The sequence below is a fragment of the Aythya marila genome, assembly GCF_965140915.1.
Source record: "Aythya marila genome assembly, chromosome: 4".
Lineage (NCBI taxonomy): Eukaryota > Metazoa > Chordata > Aves > Anseriformes > Anatidae > Aythya > Aythya marila.
The window spans coordinates 18,170,714-18,197,440 of NC_139045.1; the positions used below are offsets into that span (position 1 = coordinate 18,170,714).

Genomic DNA, 26,727 nt, shown 5'->3' on the forward strand with positions numbered 1-26,727 from the left:
AAGGGTTGTACAACAAACAAGATGGATGTGAGGTGTAGTAAACCTTTCTTAGAGTTCACCATTTGCTGTGCTGCTCTTCTGCAGGAGAATAGGTTAATATAAAATCCTTAACTTGCACCTGGGGAAGGGGAGGTATCAATAGCTATCAAAGATTAGGTAATGCAGGTGGTTAAATGGAACAGGTGACTGCACCTCAAGTATTCACATCCTCCTGTGTAAAAACAACCAACCAAAAAAAAAAAAAAAGCAGCTATCTAGGAAAATAGATTACAGAGACTTCATAATAATCTTCACAGAAGACAATGTCTTCATGTGTAGGCCTTCCTGAAGATACATATCCATTTTCAATCAAAGCCAGGCAAGTAAGATCTGAAGTGAACAGTATATGCCATAAAAATTACAGCTCAGGACACAAGTCAAGTAAAAAATCTTTAGTTTAATTCATAACAATGTGAAATGGATGTGATTACACCTTTTGTGACAAAAATTTCTTTTTTTTTTTTTTCCTATTTCTTTTTTTTTTTTCTCCTCTATTGGCTGTGATGGTCAAGTGAAGGCCCAACTGGAGTACTTGGAGCTCCATCCTGTCTGTCACTGCCCTCACCCAGCACAATGTCCAAGGCTGAGCCTTGTTTTCCACCACACCCAATCATTGGGGAACATTTGCAGCTGAACATTTAGGTCCTTGGTACTCTTCTACTCTGTAGAAATAGAGCTTCTGGCAACAATCAATTCCTAATCCCATTAACTAGAACATAATTAATTTTAATCTCTCAAGTCCAACTGTCCTAACCATTTCTTATTTGTAAGGAGTGGAGGGAGAAGAAAAAAAAAATAAGGTAAGCTTCAGTGAAGTCACATCCCTATTCCCTTGTTTGAGGCACATTAAAACCCTACAGTAATTTTTGACATCAGGGCCTCTAGCCAGACTGCCTTGCAGAGAGGCACGCAGCGTGCGGCTGAACAGTGCTGGTAGAGCTGCTGCTGGACCAGAGGGTGGGTAGGTGGGTGGTGGGACAGCACGTTATGGCATGGTAGGTTGCCAGTGGCATCCACCACTGAGGGGCACCATTCTCAAGCCCAGGGGATTGTGTGCTGCTGCACAGAGCTTCCAGGTAGCCTTCAACAGAAATATGAGTTATGAAACAAACAAAACTATTTGCAGTAGCCTAGTGGTTAAGCTGTGATTAAACTTACATTATAGGGGATGCACCATCTTTCCAGTAAATCTGTATAATCCTGCTGGTCTGAGGCTAGAAACCCAGAAGGAAACAGCACCACCCTGACCTAAATTTCCCCACAGGAAGAGCTGGGGAGCACTGCAATAGGGTGCTCAGGGAGGAGATTGAATCTTCACCTGGAGAAGACCTGAGCAACCTGACCTGGCTTTGAGGCTAGCTGTTCCACAAGCAGGGGTTGGGCCAGATGGCATCCTGAGGTCTCATCCAACTTACATCTTCTGTTCCAAGAGTTAAATTTAACCTTAGTAAGGAGAGAGACTTTGGCAATGTCAGTCAGTTCCCCCAGTAGTCCATAGACTGTAAGAAGAATGTTTTTACGGTTTTTCATAAGAACCTCAAGGAAAAAGCATTTTTTCCCCTCTCTCTCCTCTTACATTCTTTCCTCTCCACTTACATTCTTTCCCTTCTCTTTTGTTCTCATCCTCCAAAAAGGTTCAACTGATCAGCATATCTGACCCTCACATACTAGCAGGGCAGTGTATCTGAATACATGATAACACTTCCTCTTCAGGGTGTGTATACAGAGTACCCTATCTCTCCCTCTTTCTAGCCTCACTTTTTTTTTTTTTTTCTGTGCAGTGGCATACATTCAGCAGGAAGGTGAGTGTCCTTGGCCACCCTCAGCTGTCTTTGAGTCTCCTCAGGCTGTGGAGAGCACTGAGCCCTTGCCTGTTGCTAGCTAATCCCCTACAGAAGGAGGCACTGTAACCTCCACTGTGTGCCCACCAGAAAGCAGCTATCTGCTATTTCTGGAACTAGGGCCAAAGAGAGGCAGGGGCAGCCTCAGCAGCTTCATGGGATACAGTACCAGTTGTGCAGTGCCCTGGGTGTATGAGTCTGGGCTAGCATCTCAGAAAGGACTGAGGTGCCCTCTGCACGGATTACTAATTTTGTTTTATTTTTTAAATAAAGGCCAACTAGATTGTGGCACTATAAAAGAAAAAAAAACCTTGTTTGCCTCTATTCCTCGACTAATGTGGGGCAGAACCATGACACTTAAAGGACTTCTCTTAGGAGCAGATCTCATGACTGTTTTTTCTTACCCTAAATCAAACAGAATTAAAATAACTTCAAAGGGAACAGGATAAGTAGATAACATCATCAAAGAAGAAGTCAAACCTGAGCTGTAAGCTTGGTGTTTGCTGGCTTATGAATTCCTGTGACTCCTTATCCCAGACTTACATTAGGTACTTGAATCTGTAAAGCAAGCAGTACTCTGAAGTGCTAAAGAGTCTGCATTGCACTGAAGTGCTTCCAAACACCTTAATGTTAAAAGCTCTTCAAGTCTGGACTATTATAACCATATGAACTATTTAGGGGAAAAAAACACCACCAACCCCTCAAAAAAACAACCCCCCCACCAAACAAACCAACCAACAAAACAGCACACACACACACCAGAAAAACCACCACCAACCACATGTGATGTAAGTAATGTGAATATATACTAGGAAAAGAGTGAAAAGTTATTTTTCAACAAATTCATAAATTCACTGTTCATTTGCAATGGAAATTTAGATATGCAAACCTTTGATTGAATATAGAAGAAAGTGGCTTACCTATTTTATTTTTTTATTTTTACAAAAAATGTCAGAATTTGCCTGAAATAAACACCATGCATGGAGAACAGAAACCCATCAAGAAGCATTCTTTTAAGCTACAAAAGGACCCAAACTGTATTCATTTGGTATTAAAAGTTATTTAAAATCAGAACAGGTATGGGGAGAAGCAGCATTCTCTATAGTGTTTTGGTATATTTGAGGTTATATTCTCTAGTCCATTTTGCTGTGTTTCCCCATCTCATAACTCCAGCCTGGAGCCTTGCAGTTCAGGGGAACTGCTGTTTTTTAAATGCTGTTGTAGTCTTCCCTTCACAGGTAGTAGTTCTTCACAGGCAGTAGTTCTCCTTTAGGAAGAACATGAGACCAGCCTTGTCAGGGAAAGGAAAAGAAAGCAGCAGCAGCTCTCTACAGACACAGAAAGGCTTTAAGCAGGAACCTACTCCAGATCTGAGCTGCAGTCTCCATTAAGAAGAAAGGTATTTTGCTGCTCATACAGACATTTTTTTTTTCAGTATTGACAAGGTATTTTACAAATAATGGTCTAGCTCCTACTTTTTCTACTTTTGAAGTACTTATTTTTATGACAGTGGCAGCTCACTTTTCATTATGTTTGATGTTTTTAGTATTACTATTTTAGATGTCAGAGCAGCCCTTCTGGTTAATATGGAGCTATTAAAACTTTCATCTAGGAGAGAATATGAGAACTGCCTTTTGGACCATCCTTCTGCTTTAGGAAACCTACTCTGAGTTGCTCATTGTGTTCTCAAGCAATGATCAAAAGCAGAATTTCAAGTTAACAGACATCATACAGAGCAAATTCTTTAGGGCCTATCTGAAGCCAGCTGCTGAATTAACACATTACTTGAGTTGTCTGAGCCAACAAGCTATGCAAATCACTATTTTTATCACAGTGTACGCTTTAAATACGCTAAACTAGAAAGATTTATTAAAGCAGTCTTTTATCAGGCTTACTATAACCATATTATTTACAACTGAGTTTAAAATCTTATTGTTACCAGTCCTGCATATACAGAAATCTTCAGGCTGCTGCCACAGAAGGATCACTCCTTTCTTAAAACAAGCTTAAGTATTTCCCAGCCTTTTCCTAGACCTATCTGTGATAAGCCCTGATTATCACCCACCTGGAGCAAGAGTCCCCAAATCACATTTCGTTAGGAACTGATTTAATTCTGCCTCATATGCATTGCATCATAATAAAGTTACAAATCTTATTGCTCAATGAAATACACCTTACACCTACAACAGACCAAGGCTGGAATTTTAAGTGACTGCAATCTCTGATTAGTGTTTTCATTAGCATGACTTTAGAGGACTAAAAGTAACATGGTAATTAGCTATTTTTTATTGTTGCAAAACAAAAATGTAGCATAGGTAATTTATATAATCTGTGTGTAGAAGCTTTCATAATCAAACAAACCTGGCAAATTGAACATTTTCAGAAAAAAAAAAAAAAAAAACAGATTTTTATCTAAGATTTTCTAGCTTTTACATTTTTGCATGTTCATCTTTTTAGGTGGTTTATGTCTTCAAAAGAAACAAAAATAATTTTTTCACTGTATTTCTCTAGATGATAAAATTATAGATCCTTTCATTTCCTTCTATGAGTGAGACAACTGTGGTTAAAAACAACACTAAAATAAGGCTGACAGATGCTGGACAGTCCAGGACTGAAGAGTGAATTCTCTTAGAACTTTAATCATCATATTTGACCTCAAATCTATGTCTTTCATGTATTTTTTTTTATATGTGCACAGTGGAGGTTGGTCCTATGTGGTACATGGTTTGTGTCATAACACGTATTGTACTTTTGTTGCTGGAGCTCTGATTTTCCAACTTGCTGGTGCATGGAGAGCCCCAGAAGTGCAGGAGTTTGTCTCCATTGGACAAGTTGTCTGGCTGGCGTCCATCAATGTGGCTAGCAGAAGGTAGTGCCTGTGAGAAATACTCAGTACCAGAAATGAAAATTCATAAATTATTAGCTGCAGCAAGAATTCAGATTTCAAAATAGTTCAAAGGTCTGAGCCTGTAGGAGACAGCAATTTAGAAATTGCTGGGGGAGCAGGTGACTGTAAAAAATACCCTGAGATTAGCCCTGCTTCTGCCTGCAATTAATAGTATAAGAGGGGTCAGTTTCATGCCTTATGCTGCAAAAAATCCTACTCCTACTCTTTTTTGTTCCATTGAATAGGGAAACCATCTAGCTGATACAAATGTAATCAGCATAAATTTTCAACTGCAAATCAAAAATGTTCACGTGGAACAGTTAAGCAGGTGTACCTCATTCTGTGTAGTGGTTCCTGAGCATGCTCCTTTGCTATGATGCTACATTATAAAATGCAAAGTTGCATGACTGCTTGCTGGTACCTCTTGATTTTAGCCTGTGGGAAGGGTTGACAGTGCATAATGCCTGTGGGTTTCCTTGCTGAGTGTTTTTTACAGGGAAAGTGCCATGTAACCTCAGCGCTGTTATTCGTGTGACAGTCCTTGGCTGGCGTGTGGAGGTGTGGAAACATCACAAGAAAACACAAAACAGCTTCCTAAATTAAGGTGTGTGATGGCCTGGCTGGTAGCGCTGCTTTCAGAAAGAGGAAACCACAAGCACCTGAGCAAGCTGTGGCTGATAAGGAGAGGGCTGGTGGCTAAGGACAGTTAGCCTCCTCATGGCAAGGGTAAAGCTCTGCGTGGCAGGGGCATTGCTCAGCCCTGTGCCTGCCTGGATGGCAGCTGGGAGATCATTCTGCGTGGGCTCATGCTCTGCTGCCTGTGGCATGAACACTCAGAGTGAAAGCTGTAAGTAAAACTTAAAAAAAAAGTGGTTTGAGCAAGTGTTTCTGCCTGCATGTAGCCCTGGCAGTGAGGACCGTGGGAAGCAGGATTCATGCTGTGAAGTTGTTGTGATGTTGTGCAATAAAGGCATTATTGAAAGTAGGAGCTCGAGACGGGGCTAGGCAAAGTCATCTGGCTTTGTTTCAAACCCATCTGGCTGGCTCTGAGGTTGAGCTTGAATGGCATGGGTGCTGCGCTGCGCTTGCAGGCTGCTTGAGGGAAAGGAGGCAGGGAGTCAGCCAAGTAGTCCTAGGTTGGGAGATATAAATAGGGAGCCTGGTCAGAGGCTGAAGGAGAAAATTCAATGTGTGGAGCAAAAGTGTGATTGAGATCCTCACAGAGCGCATGCAGGATGTTTGACTTGGCTATTGGCAGGGTGCAGATTGGTGCAAGGAGTCTTGTGGCACGTTGTGATGTGCACCTTGGGCAAGTGGGAGCTGTTGTAGGATGCTTTTTTGTCCTCTTGGTCCAATTCGTGCCCCTCTGCCTTTGTCCTGCAAGGCACATGGAAGCTACGTTCTGCTCTCTCCTATTTCTCTGTGCCAGCTGATAGCCAAACCTCCCTCCATTTGCAGAACGTGACTGCTCGCCATCTACATGCATTCAAGCTCTGTGAAATGTGAAGACTTCAGGGTTAAGTACGTAACCTGCTCCCCTGTACACGCAGGGCTATGGGTTGCACAATCGCCTCTCTCTTCCCCTGTGCTGCCCCTTTTGCAGCCTCTGCCTGTGTCACTGCAGCAGGCACTACTTCTCAACAGCGTGCAGCCCCGAGCCCTGTTTATTTTGTGAACCATCCAAAGCCTGCACTGAGATGATTTATCTTCTCATCTGTTTTCCTGTGGTGCTCTCCCCACATTACCTAATTCCTGATCCTTGAAGGGATGCAGGTGTTAAACTAAATCAACTTTGAGGGCTACAGACCTCTGAGTAGTTTGTTACAGCCTTCCTGATAGCCAGAAAGACAGAGGCTGTCGTGCTTCCCAAACACAGCCCTTGGTGCCACAGAGTGGGTGCTCTCCCAACCTGCTGGGTTGCCATTGCAGCACGGGGCAGAAATACAGGGAGAATTCACCTCTCTCAGGAAGTGCTTAGATTTGTCTGTCTGCAACACCATCCCTTCTCTTGCACAGCGTTATTTATTTACCGTCTTGAAAACCGGAACAAGGCATAAAGCCTTTCTGCTGTCCTCGATTATCACAGCCTGTCCCGGGCAGTGAATGAAGCAAGGGATTTCTGTAAGAGGAAGCTTGGGCTCAAGTAAAGGGATGGTGTCCCTTCCAAAAAGGAAAGGGGGTGAGTGGCTGCCACGCTTGTTGACCTCTGGACAGGTTGCTTACAGCCTTGGTGTTCTTTTCATGTAACTTACCCTGCTCTGAAGTCCGAGGAATGGTTGCTTGTGGCACTATGCATTTTTAACTTCCAGGTTTTTTCTTAGAGGGTCAGTTTTAGATCTGCCGTCTCTCAGCAGGTAAATACATGAAAAAATGTGGTGGTGGCACACAGGCTGGTGGGGCGGGAGGTGCGTTTTGGTTGGGGTTTCAGATGACAACACAAAAATTCTTAGTTTTGGGAGCGGTGGGGTCAGTAAAGAAATATACTGTGGTCCTAGATCTTCATAGCCTGCCACCCTTACCTGTCTTCCGTTTTACTTCTTTTTCCTCTGTCATCTCCTGACATCTGGCTCCTGCTCCCCCCTCTTTCTGTCTCCCCCTCTCCATCCCAGCGGCGGCTCCTTTCTCCCACCCGCCTCGTACCGAAGGCGTGTGCCTGCTGCAGCAGCTGGTTGTGGCTTTCTTGGGAGAGCAGTTTCCAGCCTTCCGTGGCTGTACACCTCTTGCAGGAATGCAGATGTAGCATTTCAGGAACTAAGCTGATGCAAATGAAACCTTTGAGTAGTTCTGTGTAACTGCTGGTGTGATTCGGGTGGTAGGTGTGGCCTGAGAAAGGGCCGTGGCTCACCTCAGCACCTCCAGGTACCGGATGGTCTGCTGTAAAAACGAGGTGGCATTCCAGCACTGTCACAGCTCGGTGCTGCTGATGGCTTTATTGTCCTACTATAGGCAATTTATTTTCTTCATTTAAATTTCTCAAAGAGAAGAACCGCTTTCATTGAAATATAAAGAGGGAAAAGCCTAGGAATTATTATTTTTTTTTCTACATCAGGTGTCTGTGAAATGGAGAAAGCTTAGCAAGATCAGAAGAAAGCCAAAACCCTGCAAGTGGAAAGCCCTGAGCAAACCTAATGACTGGAGTTACCTTAAACACAGCACACCCGTCGGAGGCAGTCTTACTACTAGGATTCTCCTTACGCTCACGCATAACCCTTGAGCTAAGAGAACAAACTTTGCAAAACAAATTAGAGTGAGAGAGGTTGTCCTATATACAATTAATGTAATTCAGAGCTGATTCACTGTAGTGCAGAAAATGGCCTGAGCTCCTGGTACTCAGTATGTAAGCAGGCCAACTCCTTCATAATTAATTTCATCTCTTTTAAGTAACAGGGTGAGAGCAGACTAAGCTAAAAAGGATCTTGAAAAATTTGGATACTGCAAGATATAGTGCTCTGAACAACTGGTAGGCAGACTTAGAGGGAAGTAAGCATGGTCAGCTTGCTTCTTGGTCACAGATTTGGCCAACTTGCGTGTTGTGTTTCCAGACTGTTCTGACAGTCACAGGGAGCTTTTTATAAAATACGTAAGTATCTGGAGATTTCTTCCCAAGGCAAACTGTGGTTTCTGCCACTGCTTTGATGGAGCATTATTCTTTCTGGCTAATCTTGTTCTGCTGGTGCAAAGGATGCAAGGTTTTGCTGCTTGGTGAGCTTGGGCGTTCCTCTCTCACCACCATTTCTGGTCCTCCAAAACCAGAACAGCTGATGAGCCTCAGCATTAGCAGGTCATTTGCCTGCTGTTAACCACTAAGGTGAAATCCAAGCTCTTTTGTTTGCATTTATTTTTTCTCCTTCCACCTGTAGGCTGAAGAGCTGTCTGGTTAAAGGTGGGACGGGTGTGCTGGGAAGGAGTGGGATTTTAGGGCTCTGGCCTCTGCTTAGAGGTCTCTGCTGCTCTGCCAGTGCCCTCCCCATCACGGCTGCTTGCTGCAACTTGTTTTCTATTGATCTTGCTCTTTCCTTGCAGCTATTTTCCATGACATCTGTGGGCACTGCTTTTGGAGTTCTGCTTCTGAACAGAGCCTTAACTTGTAACTGACTCAAAAGCAAACTCAGTTTCACGTGTGTCCCAAAACCTTGGCTTGATTTGAGGTGAAAATTCCTTTCCTTCATTCTCCTGTTCTCACTTGCTGCCCATGTTTTGCTTTTTTGAGTGGGAGATGTCATTCTTTCTTCCCCTGAGATGGCACAATCTTCACTGTGTGGCTTTCTCAGATTTAGAAGTGAAAATTTTCTTGACAAACTGACATTTTTGCATTCAAATGCCAGTGTCCAAACAAATGCCTTGTTTCCTGTAACGCCTTATTTAATGAAGCACTGAATTAACTTTATTGTATTTACAGTAATGACAAAAATCTGCTGGAAGCTAAAATAATGAAGCTACTCCTCATAGAACTAGACTATGCAATAGCAGTTAAAAATAAATTTGTCTTGTTGCTTACATGATTTTTTTCTTTCTCTCTCAAAGCAGCCTGATATAATGGCCTAGTGGCTTGGACTGCTTCCTGCTCTCTGACAAAAGAAGTCTTGTGACTTTTCACATCAGACCTAGGAAAGCTGTGTGAGTCTCCTGTACTCTGAATGAAATGCATGCTGCTCCTGAAAGAGAAGCAGGAAACTGAGCAAATGCAAGTAAGGATTTCTAAGCAGAACCTTATTTAAACTTAAAAACAAACAGAACCTTGATGCTTTCAGCATCAACAGGTGATGGTTAAACCAATAAGCAGTTAATTGCACTAATCACTTTATACATTAAGGCAGACATAGCAAGACATACTTTTTTTTTTTTTTATTTTTTTTTTTTAATAGCACTGATTGTTTTTGTCAATAGCAGATGTATTTATTGAGGCTCTGGATAGACCTCCACAAGATTTGGCTATGATTTTGCAATTGTAAAGCAATTTCCAGTGTGGAAAGGTAGATTCTCTTGCACAAGGGACATGCCAAAAGCACATTAGTTAATGGCTGTGAATAGTCTACATGGCCTTGCTCCATATACTCTAAAGTGGGACAGGGCTAATTAAGCAAGTAAACTTACCGCTTATTTTTAAATGGCAAAGTAATTTGATTATGCCTGTTAAGCAACTAATTCCAAATGAATCTGAACAAACCCCTACCAGATTAAGGTGTGAACTCAGCAGTATCGTGACTTCATGGTACTGACTGCAACATTTGACTTGATATTTTATATGAATCATCTAACCCAGAAACTCCATTTTACACCACGTGTTGTTTTTTTCCCCTAATCTAAAATGTGATTTTACCTTACAAAGGTTCAATATTCCAGAGTCAGACTGAAAATAGACTCTGGTAGTGCAGTCAACCTAACATGCTTCTGCTTGCTTATGGTAGCTGGGAAAAAAAGAGATACACAACTAGCATCACCCTTTTGTTTTTAAGGTCATTTTAAATAGTAGGATGCTGATTTCTGTATGGTGTTACTGTGCCACTGGTTTACATCCCTTTGATTTGCTTCTTGCTCTGCTACAACCATTTTTCCTAAGACCTAGGATGTTCTTTTTTTTTTCTTTTTTTTTTTTCCCAGCAAGAAGGCATGTTTCCTAACATAGCAGATGCTAAAGCTATTCGGCTAATTAGCATTACTTTCATCTCCACTTCTTCCGTTGATGAAAGGAAAGCTTATTAGAACCGACGACTTTGCTGTTAGCTGGTAACCTGGTTCCTGAAACAAGGGATGACTAAAGGTTAGCTTTAAATACTTCCTTCAGAAAAGGAAACAATATTAAGTATAACTTAGCCAGCCAACTTGGATGAGAGGTGACTCACTATCTCAAATTTATGGGCAGTTTGTTTCTTCTTCTGTAGATTCCTTAGTGTTGGTTGCTAAATATATATATATTTAGTAATATATAAAATACTAGACTTTTTAATAATTTGACTTCACTGTTTGGAACAGGAGACTACTATTATCCATTGTTCCAAGCTTCTGCAATACACTTTTACTGCTTTGAATATCTTGGTTATCAAGAATCCAGTCATAAGTGTATGTCATCAACTTCTGAACGCTGTAGGTAGGCAGAATGACTTATGCAAGATAGTCTGGAGATACCAAAGAGACACAGCAAACACTTACTTTATGCCAGTGGCAATTTTAAATTAATGGCTCTACTATCAAGTGGAATATGAATAGCATCTTTTTCCTAGGGTGGTTAAAGCGCTACCCATGAACCAACATGTGTACAGGCCCCTATGCTTACTCTCCAGTGTTTCCTCTTTGTGTATTATAAAACAAGAGTTGGCATTGTGTTTTATAACTAGGCCCAGAAATGATCTACTGACATAGATAAAAGTATTGCCTTCTACACTGTCTGCTTCCTAGGACATGAAGGTGCCTGCACTTCTCCCTGTTTCTGAAGGACCTGTGACATGTAATATACCCGACGACTTCCAATGAGGTATGAAATTGATGCATGTGTACTGTGGTCTAAGAAAGAAGTTCTTCAGAGTATGTATTGTATTAGTATTTATTTTTTTCTTAAACAACAGAAATCTGTATTAAAAATATATATCTGTTAACAGGCCAAGAAAGAACTTCAGCTAGAGATCTACAAATCAGTGAACAGACGTTTTAGGCTCAGATCTAGTTTTAGATATTTCTGCAAGTGCTTGCTTCTGTGAATAGATATAAAATAACCTGTCAAGAAGTTGTAACAGGGCATTTTAGACATACCATCACACTAGACCAGAACAGTATCTGTTCATCCTGAGTGCTTAGGAAAGAATAACATAATATCATCGCAGATGTCCTTTCAATACACAATTCTTTTCAAGCTTGGCAGGTGCCATTTAACTCATTTGTGCTTTAGAAGTACTTCAATTAAAACAAACAAACAAAACAAAAAACACAAACAAAACCAAACAACCCCCCAACCAGACTATTGTCAAGACTGAAGAGATCTAGAGCTAACTGCTGAACTCCTTTTGCAGAAACAGCTGAAATCAAAACAGATATACATTTTTGTATGTTTCTTGCCAGCAGAACTGCTGAGCAGAAAGCAAGAAGGTCCAATGCAAGATGATAGGGTCTTCCACTGTTAGAAGCTCATTGATGTTTCTATAGAGCTATTAGATTGCTGAAGAAAGGGGTTAGGCTGAGGAATCTTTTTTTCCAGGAGTATTTTTTTCCTTGGAGGGCTTCCATTTCAGACAAGCAGCTTCCAACACAGGAAAGGTACAGGACTACCAAGGACTGCAGGGATCTGGGCATTCCCGCAGGTAAGTCTCTGTATGACCATTATACACCTCCATCAGTGTCGTGCACACCGTCAGCTAATAAACAGGTGGGAAGAAGGAAAAAAAGCCTCATTAGAGGAATTACTTAAAACAAAAAACAAAGGTACTAGCTGAACAGTTCAAATAAAATGTGTGCTTATCTTATTTAACTAATTGCGTAAGTCTAATCTCGAGATCTGTTCACCAAGTCAACAACATGTAAGTAGCTTGTTCGCAGCCAAGAATGCTGCCTCCACTGAATATAGTAACTTGTTGTTCAAAAAAAACCCAACCACCACCTCCTCACCACCTTAGTCTTTAAAAAATATACACAAGAACAACAACAAAAAAGCACTAAAACCTCAAGTTCAAACTAAAATATCTTCTGTTGTAAGAAGAACGTGCCTGTAGTATGCCTAAGTGATGAGGTATGTTAACTTGTTCCATGTTGAATCTGAAGGCATATCATAGATTAATTCAGACTGGAAGGATTCTTTAGATGTCTGCATTGCAAACGCTACCTCAAACCAGGGCCAGCTATAAAGAAGTGGGCCAGGCTATGCAGGGCTTTAAAGCTGTAGGGCCTCTGGAAAACAGTTCTTTCGAAAGTAACTTGGATTTTTTGTTTGTACCTGTATATTTTCACCTAGCAACCTATTCACCCTCTCAAAATCCACCACTGAGCACTGTGAATATATACTAGGGGGAAGAAGCAGCAGAATTGAATTTAAAAGGTTGTATTCTCCTACTTCCCTTCTCATGCAGTGAAGGACAATGCACCTGAATCACACACATGCAGGAAACCTTCCTGTACAACTCCATGCCCCTTCTCCCTTTTGCTTTTTGCTCTGTCTTTCCAGTAGAGCTACTCTGTTCTCCTTACAATCTAGTTTTATTGGGCTCAGGATGAGCAAACCTTCAGCAAGCTTATTTTGAAAGGAAATTATCAAGTGGAAGTCTTGTGGGAGGCCATTAAAGGCTTTTAGAAGGTAGACCGGCTTTATTTTTAACATTTAAATTCTAGCTTCACTTTTAATACCTTAAACTTCATTTACAGTACAAATTTAGCCCTCCCACAACCTGTCAGTGTGGTAAAAACTGAATGTATCACTGTGACCTCCTCCTTAGAAATGCAGTACTTCCTGGTCTGTTGCCCCTTTCACCCCCCCTGCTCTAACCTTTCTGCAAAAATAGAAGCATTACCTTATTGAGGACAGGCTTTGTAGAGAGAACATCATAAATAGTTGGCAAGGAGATGTTCTGAAAGAAAGTAATACAGTGATGTTAATGGCTATTAACCTGTTACCTAACACTGTAAATGCTGTGAACTGTACCGTTTGTGACTGCTTACTTGGTAAGATAAACCTTTAAGAATACAGAAATACTGCAAAGACTTGTGCGGACTAGCTTTCAGTACTGCAGGGGAAAATTGAGTGGCAGTGGGAAAGTCAAAACACACTGTCAGGTAGCAAACTGGTGAAGTGAGGAAACACTTAAACGAGGAGATACTTTGAGTAATATTATCTCCTTGCATATGCAGCAGCAGAAAACGCTTGTAGGAAATCCACCTACAGTAAGAGAGAGCCTGCAACTAAAAACCAAACATGTGAAGAGCCACCTGGTACTGTATTATCCAGAAGTGTAGACCAATTGTCACAAAGCCATTAGCCACTTCTGTCATTACAGCTGTGCTTCCAAATGCCCTAGATATCAGATCAGTATAATAAGAGTTTCACAATAGCAAGGTTAGGTATTTGGAGGATGTTTACCTCTTGTGTTGTCTGGTTCAAGCACTTCATTGCAGGTGTTCTACGATTATCCAAGATCAGTGGAGGCTTCCAGCGATCATAGTTTGTTTCTAACACATACCACGTGCCCTTCTTTATATCAAGGCTGGAAAAGAAGTATACGTTTGTGTTTTGCTTCTGTTACTATACATTCAAAATACAAAACTGGAAGATTTTTTGGCTCACTACAGATATATTTCAGTGATGCTAAAGGACTGAGTTCTTACGCAACAAAAATCAAGACAAAAACCTGTGACAATTACTGGTGGAATCTGTCCTCTTCTGGAACGAGGAGTCAGGTATTAGGTCAAGCATACTTACTCCCAAATATCCAGAGCAGCTGTCCTGGAACGAGTTATCACACAGCCTTCTCCAGAATTTTTTCCACCCAGTATAAAGTAAGCAGGAGCCAGCAGTCTTGTTTTTGCCAGTTTGTCTTTTGCATCCTGGTAGCTGCAAATAAAGTGGTGTTGGACTATTAAAGGCTATAAATGGTTCAAGTACTGAAGAAAGTTCACAGACAGGAAAAGTTTGGGTACACCTTTCTTCCCCTTTCATGTACTGCGTGAGAGATTGTATCACAGTGAAGGAACGCATTTAAGTAAAGCCTCTGCACTGAGTTCATAGTTGCTGAGAGGTGTCCTTTGTCTGTTCTCTACATTAAAAATGAAGATGTGCTACAGCAGTGTTACACTCTAACTAAATCATTTACTACACGTGAGCTTTATGGTGGATGTGTTTTGATGCAGAATGCTGTTACGCATTCAGACACCAGTAGCTTCATTAGGGAAAAAGTCTGAGAAAACAGTTTTACAAGTCTTCCCCACCACCAGAATACCAGCAAAACCAGAACTATTTAATGTGCAGGCTTCTAGGAAGGTATCAATATCATTAGATACTAAGCAGGTAGCTACAGTATTCATGCCAGTCAGGAGCAAAACAGGGTAAAGCAGTAAAACGTTTATGTGGAAAAAAGCAATACCTTGTAGCGTTCTCTAATACTGCTCTGGTAAGAAAGCCCATCCACATACCATCTCTTCTCCCAAGAAACCACTCAAAGATACCTGAAAAATAGCACTGGTTACAATATATTTTTCAAAAGGTTCACTTGTGCTATTCTAACTTCCCCAGCCTTTAAAATGAATCGTGTTTTATCCTACCCGTCTGGAATCTTATCACTATTTGTGTGACTGTTAAAGGTAACTGCAATGTCTGAGGTCTGGAGGACTTGTACTGAAACAATGGAAGAATTACTCACCAGCTTAGCGTTACTCACCAACATAGCCACCATCCAGACTGAAACGCTCGTTCATTGTCAGAGTGAACAAATCCTGAAAAGCATTAAACAAATCAGCCTCCATCTGTCACTAACCCATCAGTATCAGTAACAGACAAAAGGCAGTGTTGCAATTTACATGCCAATTGAGCTTCTTGTCTGTTAGACTATTCCCCACTGAGTAAAGAGCTGCAAGACCAACCCTATGTGGAGAAGAACCTCATTAGTATCTGCTTGAGGAAGCAGAAATGATCATTTGTCATTTCCTGACCTAGCATAGCATGTACATGTAGTTTGCTGGACTGCTAATCAAGTCGAGCCTCTGGCCGTTTTTCTCTTTTTCCATGTTGTATGACTGAATCACCACCTCCCCTTGCTGTACTTTCTTCTCAGAGCTCCAAGTACTGTTCTAGTTTGAAGGCAGAATTTTAAGGGCCTATGCTATGTAAACCCTGCCATGTTGGTGCTGTTCATACGGGCGTGCAGCTGCACATAATTCGTCGTGCACTACTTGCAACACACAATTCAGACTCACATCCCAGACCTCTCCCGATAGTGTTTCTTTCAGAGGAAAGTCGAATTCAGCCATATTGAAACATTTTCAGAATAGAAGCTTGTCAGTTTACTGAGATCAGAAGACAAGAATAAATTGATGCAATGCCAATGCTCTACTACGAAAAGAGCCAACTGTAATAGAGGATAATGGCAGAGGACGTAGAAAGGAAGAGCTGCGGTAAGCCAAAGACCCTGCTCAAGTTCTCTGCTGCTGGTTTTTAAGGTCTAGATAAAACCCAGATTTAAGAAAAGAAGAAGAAAACAGCATTGCATTTTCCAAGAAGAATTAGAGAACTGAAACAGCACAAGTATGTGGTTTCACCTCTGGGATCACAGCACTGTCCTTCCATTTGCTAGTGAGAAACAACAACCGCTTCAGCGCTTTATAGTCACTCATTTGTATGTTCAGAATTCAACATATGTTTAGGGATTGTCCAAATGCATTCCATTTAGCCCAAATTCTTTTAGATGGAACAATGCAGCACTGTTTCCTTTCATCTTTCTTCAAATATCTATACTGTGTACTAAAGCAATTAAGAGCTCATTAATCAAAATATCCCAGTACATAGGATTAAAGTAGGAGATTTACATCTTAAAGGGAAGCTTGCAGCATTATTAACAAACTGACAGCCTCCCCCACCATACTTACTGGTTTGACTCCGGACACCATGCCAATATATCCTGCAAAATTTGTAGACCTAAATACTGTTTTGTTGTTTCTCTGGAAGTCCAAGTTTACCACTGTAGGCTTCAGTTCCCGAGTCAGAGTCCAGGAATTGTTTTTAACGTCCCACCTGTGGAAGATGGCACAAAAATTTGAATTTTTCCCTCCCCCAGTAGCTTTTAAAGCTTGTAATTACAAACCACGGGTTTCTTGTGTGTGATGTCTGTGCTCTGATCTTACTCATACCAATAGACAGTATTGCTCAGTGGTTACCTGAGCAGCATGAGCAAGGGACAACCAGAAAGTCTAAATGCGTGGGCAGTCAATGAAGAGAACCAAGTTTTAATGAGACCAACAGCACAAACACTACTCTGTATTAAACAGCACCATCAGTATAGCTGGTTTGTTTTAAGGTAATGATGATGGTAACTTCTCAATGATAATTTAATTCTATTCCTACTGCCAGGGGGAAGCCACTACAATACTGATTATGACACTGAACCTGTTTTATTCTGAAAGCATACGTTATTTGTGCTGCAGCAGAATGAACCAGTTCCCTCAAACTCTTTCATTTCAAAGGCAGAAAACAAATTTGTGCAATTGGATTTGTTCTACGTGATGGGAAGACCCAATGACAGCTTGTAAGGTAAGCCAGAGCAATCTGTATGTGAGGAGGTACTAAGGAATACTTAATAGACAATTACATTCTCTGGAAATAATCCAAGTTCTGGGAACAGCTTTGCAAAGTTGCCTTAATTTTCAGGGAGCACATTCCCAGTCCTTCTGGCACATGGGAGTAGTTGCACACAAGCCTATTAAGGGATAGGTGCAATCACAGTTGACGGTATCTGACTATTTGACAGGCAGCTGAGAAGTTTAATGAACTTGTAAATTCCACCTGAACATTAACAGTCATCTGAGTAAGTGACATTACAAAATATACTGTAATATAATAAAAGCATGCATGGGAATATGAATATACTTGGAAAACATAATGAAATACTCAATTATGAAGTATGAAATGAGAACTAAAAGAGAATCCAATGCTGGTCATCAAGGTTTGTATGTCAATAAGTGATAAAACCAGATCCATGGAATATAAATCACCGACTTCTGAGCAGAAATGATGATAGAAAATGCCAGTGAAGCAGAGCACAGCAACTGTGGGGATAATTTGGAAACAGCAAACAAACAAACCCACCCTAAACCAACCCCCATTTCACTGCACACCCTAAAATTGATGCTTCTGTCCCATCACTTCACGAACAAGATACACCGTGCCTCTGAAATAAGGTTACACAGACTGTTCTTTGCTAGAGATATTTGAGATGGATTTAACTGGAGCTGAGAAAGCACTCAGTAACAACAAACAATTGTTTTTGCAAAGTCATTCCTTACAACTGCAAAGCAGCTTGACATGTGATCACAGAACAATCCTTTTGTTCATTTTAGCCTTTCTTCCACAACATGTAATGCAGACTTGCTTGTCACTGTTCCTAACAACATTCAATTATGCTTAAGGAAGGCATGTAGAAATCTGCTCGGCTGACTTTCTAATCTCTGTTTCTTTTTTAAACCCAAAAGATACAAGTTTATGTACTTACCCAAGGAAGAGTCCAAAATCCAAGTTTCTGGCATGATAAAGCTTCCCTTCAGTAAAATGAAAAAATAAGTAAATATATACATACAAACTTTCCTAAAGAAGAAGACAAATATCAGTTTAGAAAAAAGAGAAAACACACATCAGCAGGGAAAATACCACTGCATAGTTTTCCTTTTTTTAAGCACAGAACAATGGTTGTTTTTTCCTGTTTTACCCAGAGTAATGTTTTACCTAATAACTAAAATAATAACCTAATAACTGAAATCAACCAACTTTTAAAATCACTATCTAAGCCTTATATACGTTCCAAATTGTTAATCCAACAATAATACCTCCAGCTTTCTCTAAAAGTGAGACTTTTGTTAAGCCTTCTGAGAATCCTTCAGAAGTTTCCTAAATAGGAACAGATGCAGACAAGGGCTGCAGAACTGATTTAGAAAATGAAACCATCTCTTATTTTCACTCCTTCCTGCCATAGAACAAAACCAAAAGCACCATTCTGGGATACATTACCTGTTTTATCTTCTGCCACTATTGAGGTACACACGGTAAAAATTTCATAAAAGATGTTAAAAATAACAATTTCCCCTAGAAAAGAAGAAAAAGAATAATTTGAATCTTTTGCTAAAAAAAAATAAAATAGAAAAAAAAATACTGCAAAGTTCAGCATTCTATCCTATTTCTCTTAAGAATTTATTTAATCACATTTGGTATTTAAAATGACCAATTCAGCTTCCTGACAGGCCAACAGAAGGATGAAAATCTCTTGGCCTTCTGCCTTCCCATACAGAAAGCTGACAGTCACTGCTACTTCCTACTCTGGAAACTTCAAAACAAGCTGTAAAATTCACTTTAAAGAAATAAGCTGCTATATGCACAAGTTCTCCCTTGCAAGAAATGGGCGTTTGGCTCATATACAAAGAAGCAGTGGGAGCAGGACTGTGAACCTTCTCTGTCTATATTCTGGAAGAATTCAGTGTCTGCTTCTTGCCTGGGATTACATTTCTTCTGCAGGGGGTGCAGAAGACAGGCAGGAACATGTGATAAGGATCTCAAAGGAGAGAAAGCACAGCATGAAAGCGAGCCTCGCCTTGGTACATCAACAGCAGATGCAGCTGAACAGGAAACCAAAGAGAACCAAAGAATCCCCCAGATTCCAGGTGCACAGAAGCCAGAACTCCCTCCAGTTCCCAAAGCTCAGGGGTGAGAAGTTACACGGAGAAGGCCCAGCCTGATGAAAGGGTTATGTGATTCATTGCCATTCCCTTCTAAAATACTGTTTTCACTTAGTATGGGATGGAATTTATTGCTTTATTCTACTTAATTAATAATTTATTTGTTAAAGTCACAGCTTGAATACAACTATATAGCAGATTGTTAAATATACTAGTTTTAAATGAGTCTAGATTCCTAGTTTTCCATTATGTTAACAAAACATTGAAGACTATTACCCAAAGGAACTCCAGATGAATTTGCAATCCCTTGGAGCTCTTCATTGAAAGGATACGGAAGTGTTTCGGTTAGGTGTGACTGAAAGGAAAAAATTTGTATGTTTGTGTAAGCAAAGGCTATTTGGTTATTTGAAACAAACCTCTCCCCATTCTTAGCACTATAAAAATAACTATTTAATTCTTCTGCAGTCTGTAGAACTTGAGGATGTTTGTAGAGCACTTGGAAGAAAAGTACATACTTATGGAAAGAAAATACTATTTACCAAAATATTGACAAGTGAGCAACGGAGATTAGCACAATATCTAATTGTTGTTAGCGGCAATAGACAGCATTAGCAGGACAGCAATAACAGCATTAAACAGGACTCAACAAAAGAGTTCGACTGAAACTGAGCCTGAGGTTGTCAGTATTTAAGGGAATCTCTAACATTGGCATGACTACCCGTATATGGTAGCTTTATGTCAAAATAGTGTATATGCCCAGTATGACTAATTCAAACTTGAAAAGTTCTTGGAAAAATTAAAAGAGGTGGAGATAAGCATTTTAGGATTGATGGCTTCAGAGTAATTTAACTCTTCAAAATAACATTTTTGTTCTGAATAATCCAAGAGGAAAAATTATTACATATAAAGGTCTTTATTGCCAAAAATTAGTAGCATTTTAATTCCGGTAGTCAGAGCACACAGTCATAATAATTAAGCTGAAAGTACTTACTATTTTGTGATCCACTATGTCAACAATTTTGCCACTAGGAAAGAAGGTATTTGCTATATCTTTTATATTCTGGACTACAGTCTTCAACTAAAAAGAACAAAGGCTTTTATTGAATAGAAGATCTTGAGCATAACAATTGCTAGAATACTAACAAAACTCTTCCACATACTTTAACATCTTGTTAAAAAACATACATATTTATGAGCTCTTTGCTTAAGCATTTATATTTTTAAATCAAAAAAAAAAAGACTAGATAACTTCATTAGGAAAGTACAGTAGAAAAAGCTTTGTTTGCAAAATGAGAATGGCCACAATGACTAATCACCACACTATGGGATCTAACTCCAAAATGTATGGTAAAACCTTTCAGCATTTAAGATGCAACCTTAAGCTTTCAAAACCCACTTGTACAAATTGAAAACAAAAAAGTCTTCTTTATTGAAGACTTTTAAAATAAAAATCGTAAGTAGAATTTGTCTAACTTTCTGAGTTGAAAGGTCAAAGTCAACAGCAATACAACACATAGCAAAACCGTCAATAGCAATATAGCCCTAGCCTTTTTAGTGAAATTTAGTATTACTGAATTGCATTTTCAGCAACCTTCAGGAGAACAGTTATAGCCTGAAAAAAATCTGGGGTTTTTACAGGGTAAAGGTTATTTACCCTGTAAAAACCCCAGATCTGCAACTAACACCCCCTAAAAAGGGTGAGACATTCTTCATTTCCCTCCACCATTTCATCATCTCACCCCACGTTTTCAGAGAAGTGTGGATGCACAGAGAAAGGATTCTGTCTCAGTTTCGCTTCTGCTTACTGAGGCTGTTGCTTTGATACACTCCTCGCCTGGTGCTGTATTACTTCATGACTAAAGACCTTTTATAAATTAAAGTCTGCTTTATGTCGCACCATTTTCATTTTTCTGTGCCCCAACCATTAGTGCCCCTTGTTCAAGTGTTGAACAGAAGAAAGTTCAGTCAAGCAATTACCATATTCTAGAACCATTTCAAAAATAAAATAGAAATATTCTATCCTAAACTAGAATAAAAATAATAGAACAGTATTTCAGCACAGTATTTCTTACAACCTTTTAAATAATAAAAGGACACATGCCAGTCATAGAAGCTATGCTGAACGGTAAGCTCTGCTTTCATACCTCTGTCTTTTTGTCACGCATCAACTCATCCCATCTTTTGCTGGGAGGCAAATCAAGATTTATGATATATGTGGGTACATTTCCTTTGAACCTAAAAGAAAAGTGACAGCGCAGATTTATAGGAAGTTTGAAAATACATTTGACAAAACAAGTGCTTTTCACTTGTAACTGGTATTTTCTGTATCTGTAATGTGAACAAGTCTCAACAAAACTTGAATTGCTGACACTTGCAAATCTCTGCTTTTCTGCAATTAGTTAGACAGGTCCAAACAGATTACTTACGTTGGTCCTGACGGAGGGTATGTTTTAGTCTTGCATTCTTCTCCATACTGTGAAGACAGTAAAAGATTACTGCTTAGCTTCTTTGTTACAATATTTTATTGTTCTAGAAGACTTAGTTTTGATTTGGACCTTTAAGACGAAACAATTGATTTGATCTATAATGACTCAATAATAAAAGAAGTGAAAGTCTTGGGACTTTGGAAAAGGAGGAGAGGAGAATAAAAGAGGCAGTGGGCGAACTGCAACTTCCGTATGCTACCTGACTGAGCTTCAGGTCACCGGTCCAATGTAGCCCAAGACAAACCCAAGTTTACAACAAATGTACAAACCCATTTTTATGCAATGTGTCTCAACCACATGACCGTAAGTGCACTTGAAAAGCATTTTCTTCAGAAAAACTCAGGCATCTTGAGTCTTGGTATGGGCCTATTTGTTCTGTGTACTGAATTAGTTTCACTTTATAATGCCATTCATAAATATATTCAGTATTAAGCTTCACCTACATGGATATACACGCCAGCATTATTAAGGCATGTCTTACCCGCTGCAATACAAACAAATGCCTGTTAGTTGCATTTGGGCTTCAAACCAGCTGAGCACAGGCCGCATTTGCCCCCCGAGCTACTTAAGCACATCGGTGAGCTCCTGGGAGCTCAGCATGCCTTCCCTCTTCCCAGGAGGAGGGAAACTTACTTAGATGCCATTTGCTACAAGTTCAGGCACAGGCTGCCAAAGCACAAATGTTTGGGAGACAAAAGATAAATACAAACATATAGAGATCCTTCCCCCACTTCCTTGCTGATTTCCAATTTTAATGTGGCAATTAGATTAGTAACGAGTCCTTGTAACATGTTCCACAATAAAAACAGGCAGGGTCTCCAGCAGCTGTGCATCTGCGTTCAATAAGCTCCCTAATGGCCACGTTAGGGCTAATCACACGGCCTGTTCTCAATGCCATGATCTACAAAACGCACCATCTGACACAGTGCCACCAACTTTAAGCACTGGCACAATTTGTTACAATGGGAAATGCAAATTTTAAAGTCACATCATTGCATTATCACAGCATTTTCTTTTTGTGTGGGTTCCAGGGGCTGGGAGAAAGTGCAAGGTGAAGGCTGGCTTTCCCACACATATGGCTAGCAGCTATGCCCTTCCTAGCCCTCAGTGCGGTGCAGTTACAGCCTCGGCATTGCTGGAACAAAAGTCAGCCCCAAGAACCCATTTAATTTTCAAAACGAGGAAGTTTCAAAACAAGGAGGGTGGGAGAAGATATCAGGTGACTAATTAGGCAACAAAAGTCAGAGGCTTCATGCAAAGACAAGCATATGACAGTATTAAAGCAACTGTCTTGGGAAATTTTCCATCCGTCAATACTAAAATAAGTTAGAAAAAACTATGCCCCATATACATCCTGCAATGATTGCACAAATTTGGACCTTCTGGAGAAATCTGCTGTCAAAATCTGCTTCCTGACAGATAACGGCTACAACCAAAAATAATCCCAAAGGGTCCCTTTCACACCCAGCAGGTAGGCTCTCTTCAACGGGGAGGACAGGCTACAAGTCCTGGGAACAGGACTGGTGCCAGGTTAACAGGAACACACGCTCGTGTAAGTGATGAATTGCACATGAACACATTTAGGTTGAGATTGTCACGTATTTAATGAACTTCACCTTGGAAATCCTGCCTCCTGGAAAGGTTACTGACAGTTTTCTCTGTCAAGGAGTTTGTACTAAATACTGCTAGGATCTTTCCACCATACAAGTTCAGTTATCTGTCAGCACAGTCTGTGCTGACAACACAGAGCAAACAGTGGTGGCCAGGCAAACTGATTTCAGAGTGCTGTTCCAGGTACTAATTGTTATCTCATTCCTATCTCCCCTGAGATTTTAATCTTGTATATGATGCTATTTTTGTCCTCTGCAGTCCTCTGCAACCTAAGCCACAAAAGAGGTGAGGAAAGGAACAAAGGAAGAGTTAAAAGAGAGATATAGAGAACAGAGAAAATATCTCCTCCTTGTATCTCAGTAATTTTTGACTTCTTACCTGCCTATGTATAGAGCAAGCTAAATAAACAATACCCCTTCTACATCTCCCAAACCTGCAAGTGTTGCTTAAGACATCTGATGAAAGCCAAGATTATTAACAATTTTTTTACATAAACTATTATATGCTGGCAGACAAACAGCAATCTACAAGGATCTCAAAACAAATCAAAAAAAAAAAAATATATATATATTTAAATAATTTTCTGCCAATGGACAGAAAATTGGTTTCTTTGTGTGATTTTTTTTCTCTTTAACAAGGTTATAAAAAGAGAAAGTCAACTTTTTAAAAACAGTTCAGTGTAACTGAGCTTCCTGCCTCGAGAGGCTGATGTCACAGCCAAACATTCGTGAGCTGGTGCAGTTTTCCTGGGTCTTCGTAAAGATCAAACACTCCCGCTGCTGCACTAGATTTCTAAGTTCCAGCACAAACCTAACTAGCTAGCTATTAACCTAGCTAAAACCTAACAACTATTTGTTGCTTGAGGGACTCTTTACCAGAAAAACCACCAGGCACTTTCTATCACCAGGACGGAATAAGCAGCTGTGAGGTTCGTGCTGCGTCAGCGAGATCCTCCCCTCTGCAGAGGCTTGACACTGGAAGAGCAACAACAAACACTGCCCAGGAGAAACACACGGAGCCTCCTAGCACCAAGGAGGGGATCACCTTTAGTTTCAGACTTCACAAGCTGCAGGTGGTCTCCCAGGAACAGCCAGCAGAAGCTCGCTAGCACAAGGAGGTCACTCTGAAATCGCTTTTCAAACATTGAACCTTCCTGTGAGGAATACAATTATTCTTGAAAGGTGATTAAATGATGTCTGTCCCTATTTTTATTATTAACAAAGTCACCTTTCGCTAGTAGATTGTGTATTTTCATTATCTGATGTACAGCTGACTTTAGAATTTGTATGCACATAATGATACAAAAATGGATGCTTAGCAGCAAAAGACCAAAACGCTAAAAGAAAAAGCTGGCAGTGGGGGAGAAAGACAATGTGGCATGGGGAAGGATGGAAATAATAATTAAAAAAAAAAAAAGGAAATAATACAAAATAGTTTTGTTATGGCCTATTCTATGAACAAAGTAGAGTGGAGCAGAAACCAAACAGCTAAGAAACTAACACAGTGAATTGCTGCCTGGAAAAACAACAACAACAACAAAACTACCTAATAACAGTTATTATTCACTGTAGTAAAGACAATTAATGCATGGTTTATAACCGCTGAGTTATTAAAACCTTGCCTGACTTCATTAATATAAATAGGTTGAATGTAGCTTGTCCTGTTTAAACAATGCCCTCGCTAAGACTTTCTTTATTGCCCTCAAAAACGTTTTTGACATAGACGGTCATCTCGTCTCCTCCCTTAATATTCAGTGCTTCTTATCTTCTTATTTCAAAATAGTCATAAAACACTCTTCATGCTGTGAAATACTGTCCTGTAGTTAAAGGACACGACATTCAGTCTCTGTCAGACAAAACGCGCTGTTCTATTCAGCATCTTTTGGTCCTTGAACCCTGTGGTCTAGAACATTTTCATCTCTGCTCCTTTCCCCTGGCAGGACAGTGCCGACATCCTGCCGTGCTGCAGCACTCCAGGTGATGTTCACCTTTCTGCACATGGAAGTTCAAAGTCCTCCGGCAGCACCGAAGACATGGGATCCAAGCCAATTTAAATCACGTTTTGGACAGAAAAAAAAAACAATCAGTGTGGCTGCAGAGACCTAACCGAAGCTAAAGGGAGTGAAAGTCTGTAGAAGTGCGATGTAATTCATGGCGTAATTCACAGCATTTGGGTGGCGTGTTCTTTGCTAACAAAAAGACAAGAACCCGAGCAGCTGCATGGAGGACCAGAGAGCGTTGTTCATCCCTTGGTGACCGTGACAGGCCAGCAGCTGTGGCACAAATCAAACACCCGAGCCTGAGGTCTGGCTGCCCAGCAGCACCACTTGCAGCCTGGACACCCCGTGGCTGCTGTGTAAGCGTGAGGATTTGCTGAGTGCGATGGGATACAGGAATGTGCTGGTAGCTGCCACCTTCCCCTCGAGGAAGAGGAGGAGATTTGGGAGCTGAGGAGGTGAAGGCGTGCTTCGGGAGTAAAAACCAGCAGGAAGCAAGAAGGGCTCTGCTCATGCACTGAGGACGGGGAAGCCAGCCCCATGCACACAAACCTGGCGTTGCCTCTGAAGGTGAAATACTTCGGGTAGTAAAAAAAAAAAAAAAAAAGTAGTAATAAAACTGGGAACCCAAACCCACCTGCTCTAAACTTCTCCTCTGGGATGAAACGACAGCAAGCGCACTAAGTAGGTTCAAAAGCGTATGTATTTGTAGCAAGCCCTTAATTTTCCTTTTGAAAAACGACATTTGGGCGTAGCACCGCGGCGTTTGTTCGACTTATTTACAGGAAATACGCCGCAGCAACAACAAGGCGGGTGGCGAGCGCGTAAATTAAGCCCGATAAACACCAAAGCAAGCGACCACCTCCGCCAGAGCGCTGCCTGCCACCACAGCCACCCAACACCTGTAACAACGAAGGAAAACGAAGGAAAACGAAGGCGCCGCCGCCCCGTGCCCGTCCCTGTCCCCTCAGCAGCCCCGCCGGGCCTCCGCCGGGCCGCGCCGTGCCCTAGGACTCACCGGGTCCGGCGCTAGGACGAGCGGCGCCAGGACGAGCAGCGCAGCGGGCGGCAGCAGCGCCCGGCCCCAGCCCGCCGCCATCCTCCTCCTCCTCCTCCCTTGGCTTCTCCTCCCTTCGCTTCCCTTCCCCTTCCCGGCTGGGCTGGGAGCGCCGGTCATGTGCGGCGCCCCACATGACAACCGCCCGCCCCGCCCGCCCGGCCCGGCCCGGCCGTGAGGGGGCGGTGGCAGCCCCGGTACGGCGCCAGGCGCGGCCCGGAGCGGGGCTGAGCCCCCCCCGTGCCTCAGCGGTGGGTTTCGGGCCCCTGTGCCCCGGCTGTGCCGAGCCCTGGGAATCCCCCCCTCCTTCCTACCGCCGCCCTTTTATTTTCGTTTTGGTAAAGCAGAGGCTTGACTTTCAGTCATGAGTTTAAAAAAAAACACAAACCCACACACCTTGTTTCTGGTGTTAATTCCCCATCCACTCCCTTTTCAAAGCTTTCCATGGGAAATGAGGTGCT

At 41.2% G+C, this 26,727-nt stretch overlaps 1 protein-coding gene across 1 annotated transcript; it reads right to left on the bottom strand.

Annotated features, from left to right (window-relative positions):
• Window positions 1–11,294: 11,294 nt before the first annotated feature.
• Window positions 11,295–26,374, bottom strand: ASAH1 (N-acylsphingosine amidohydrolase 1). The gene is made up of 14 exons (XM_082759239.1): window positions 26,228–26,374; window positions 21,543–21,589; window positions 21,261–21,351; window positions 20,108–20,194; window positions 19,393–19,471; window positions 18,455–18,529; window positions 17,943–17,988; window positions 16,324–16,468; window positions 15,120–15,174; window positions 14,826–14,907; window positions 14,165–14,296; window positions 13,826–13,949; window positions 13,260–13,316; window positions 11,295–12,113 (listed from the first exon to the last, which is right to left on the bottom strand). The coding sequence occupies exons 1-14, from the start codon at window positions 26,306–26,308 to the stop codon at window positions 12,024–12,026; spliced, it is 1,191 nt and encodes a 396-aa protein (XP_082615365.1). The 5' UTR covers window positions 26,309–26,374; the 3' UTR covers window positions 11,295–12,023.
• Window positions 26,375–26,727: the final 353 nt, after the last annotated feature.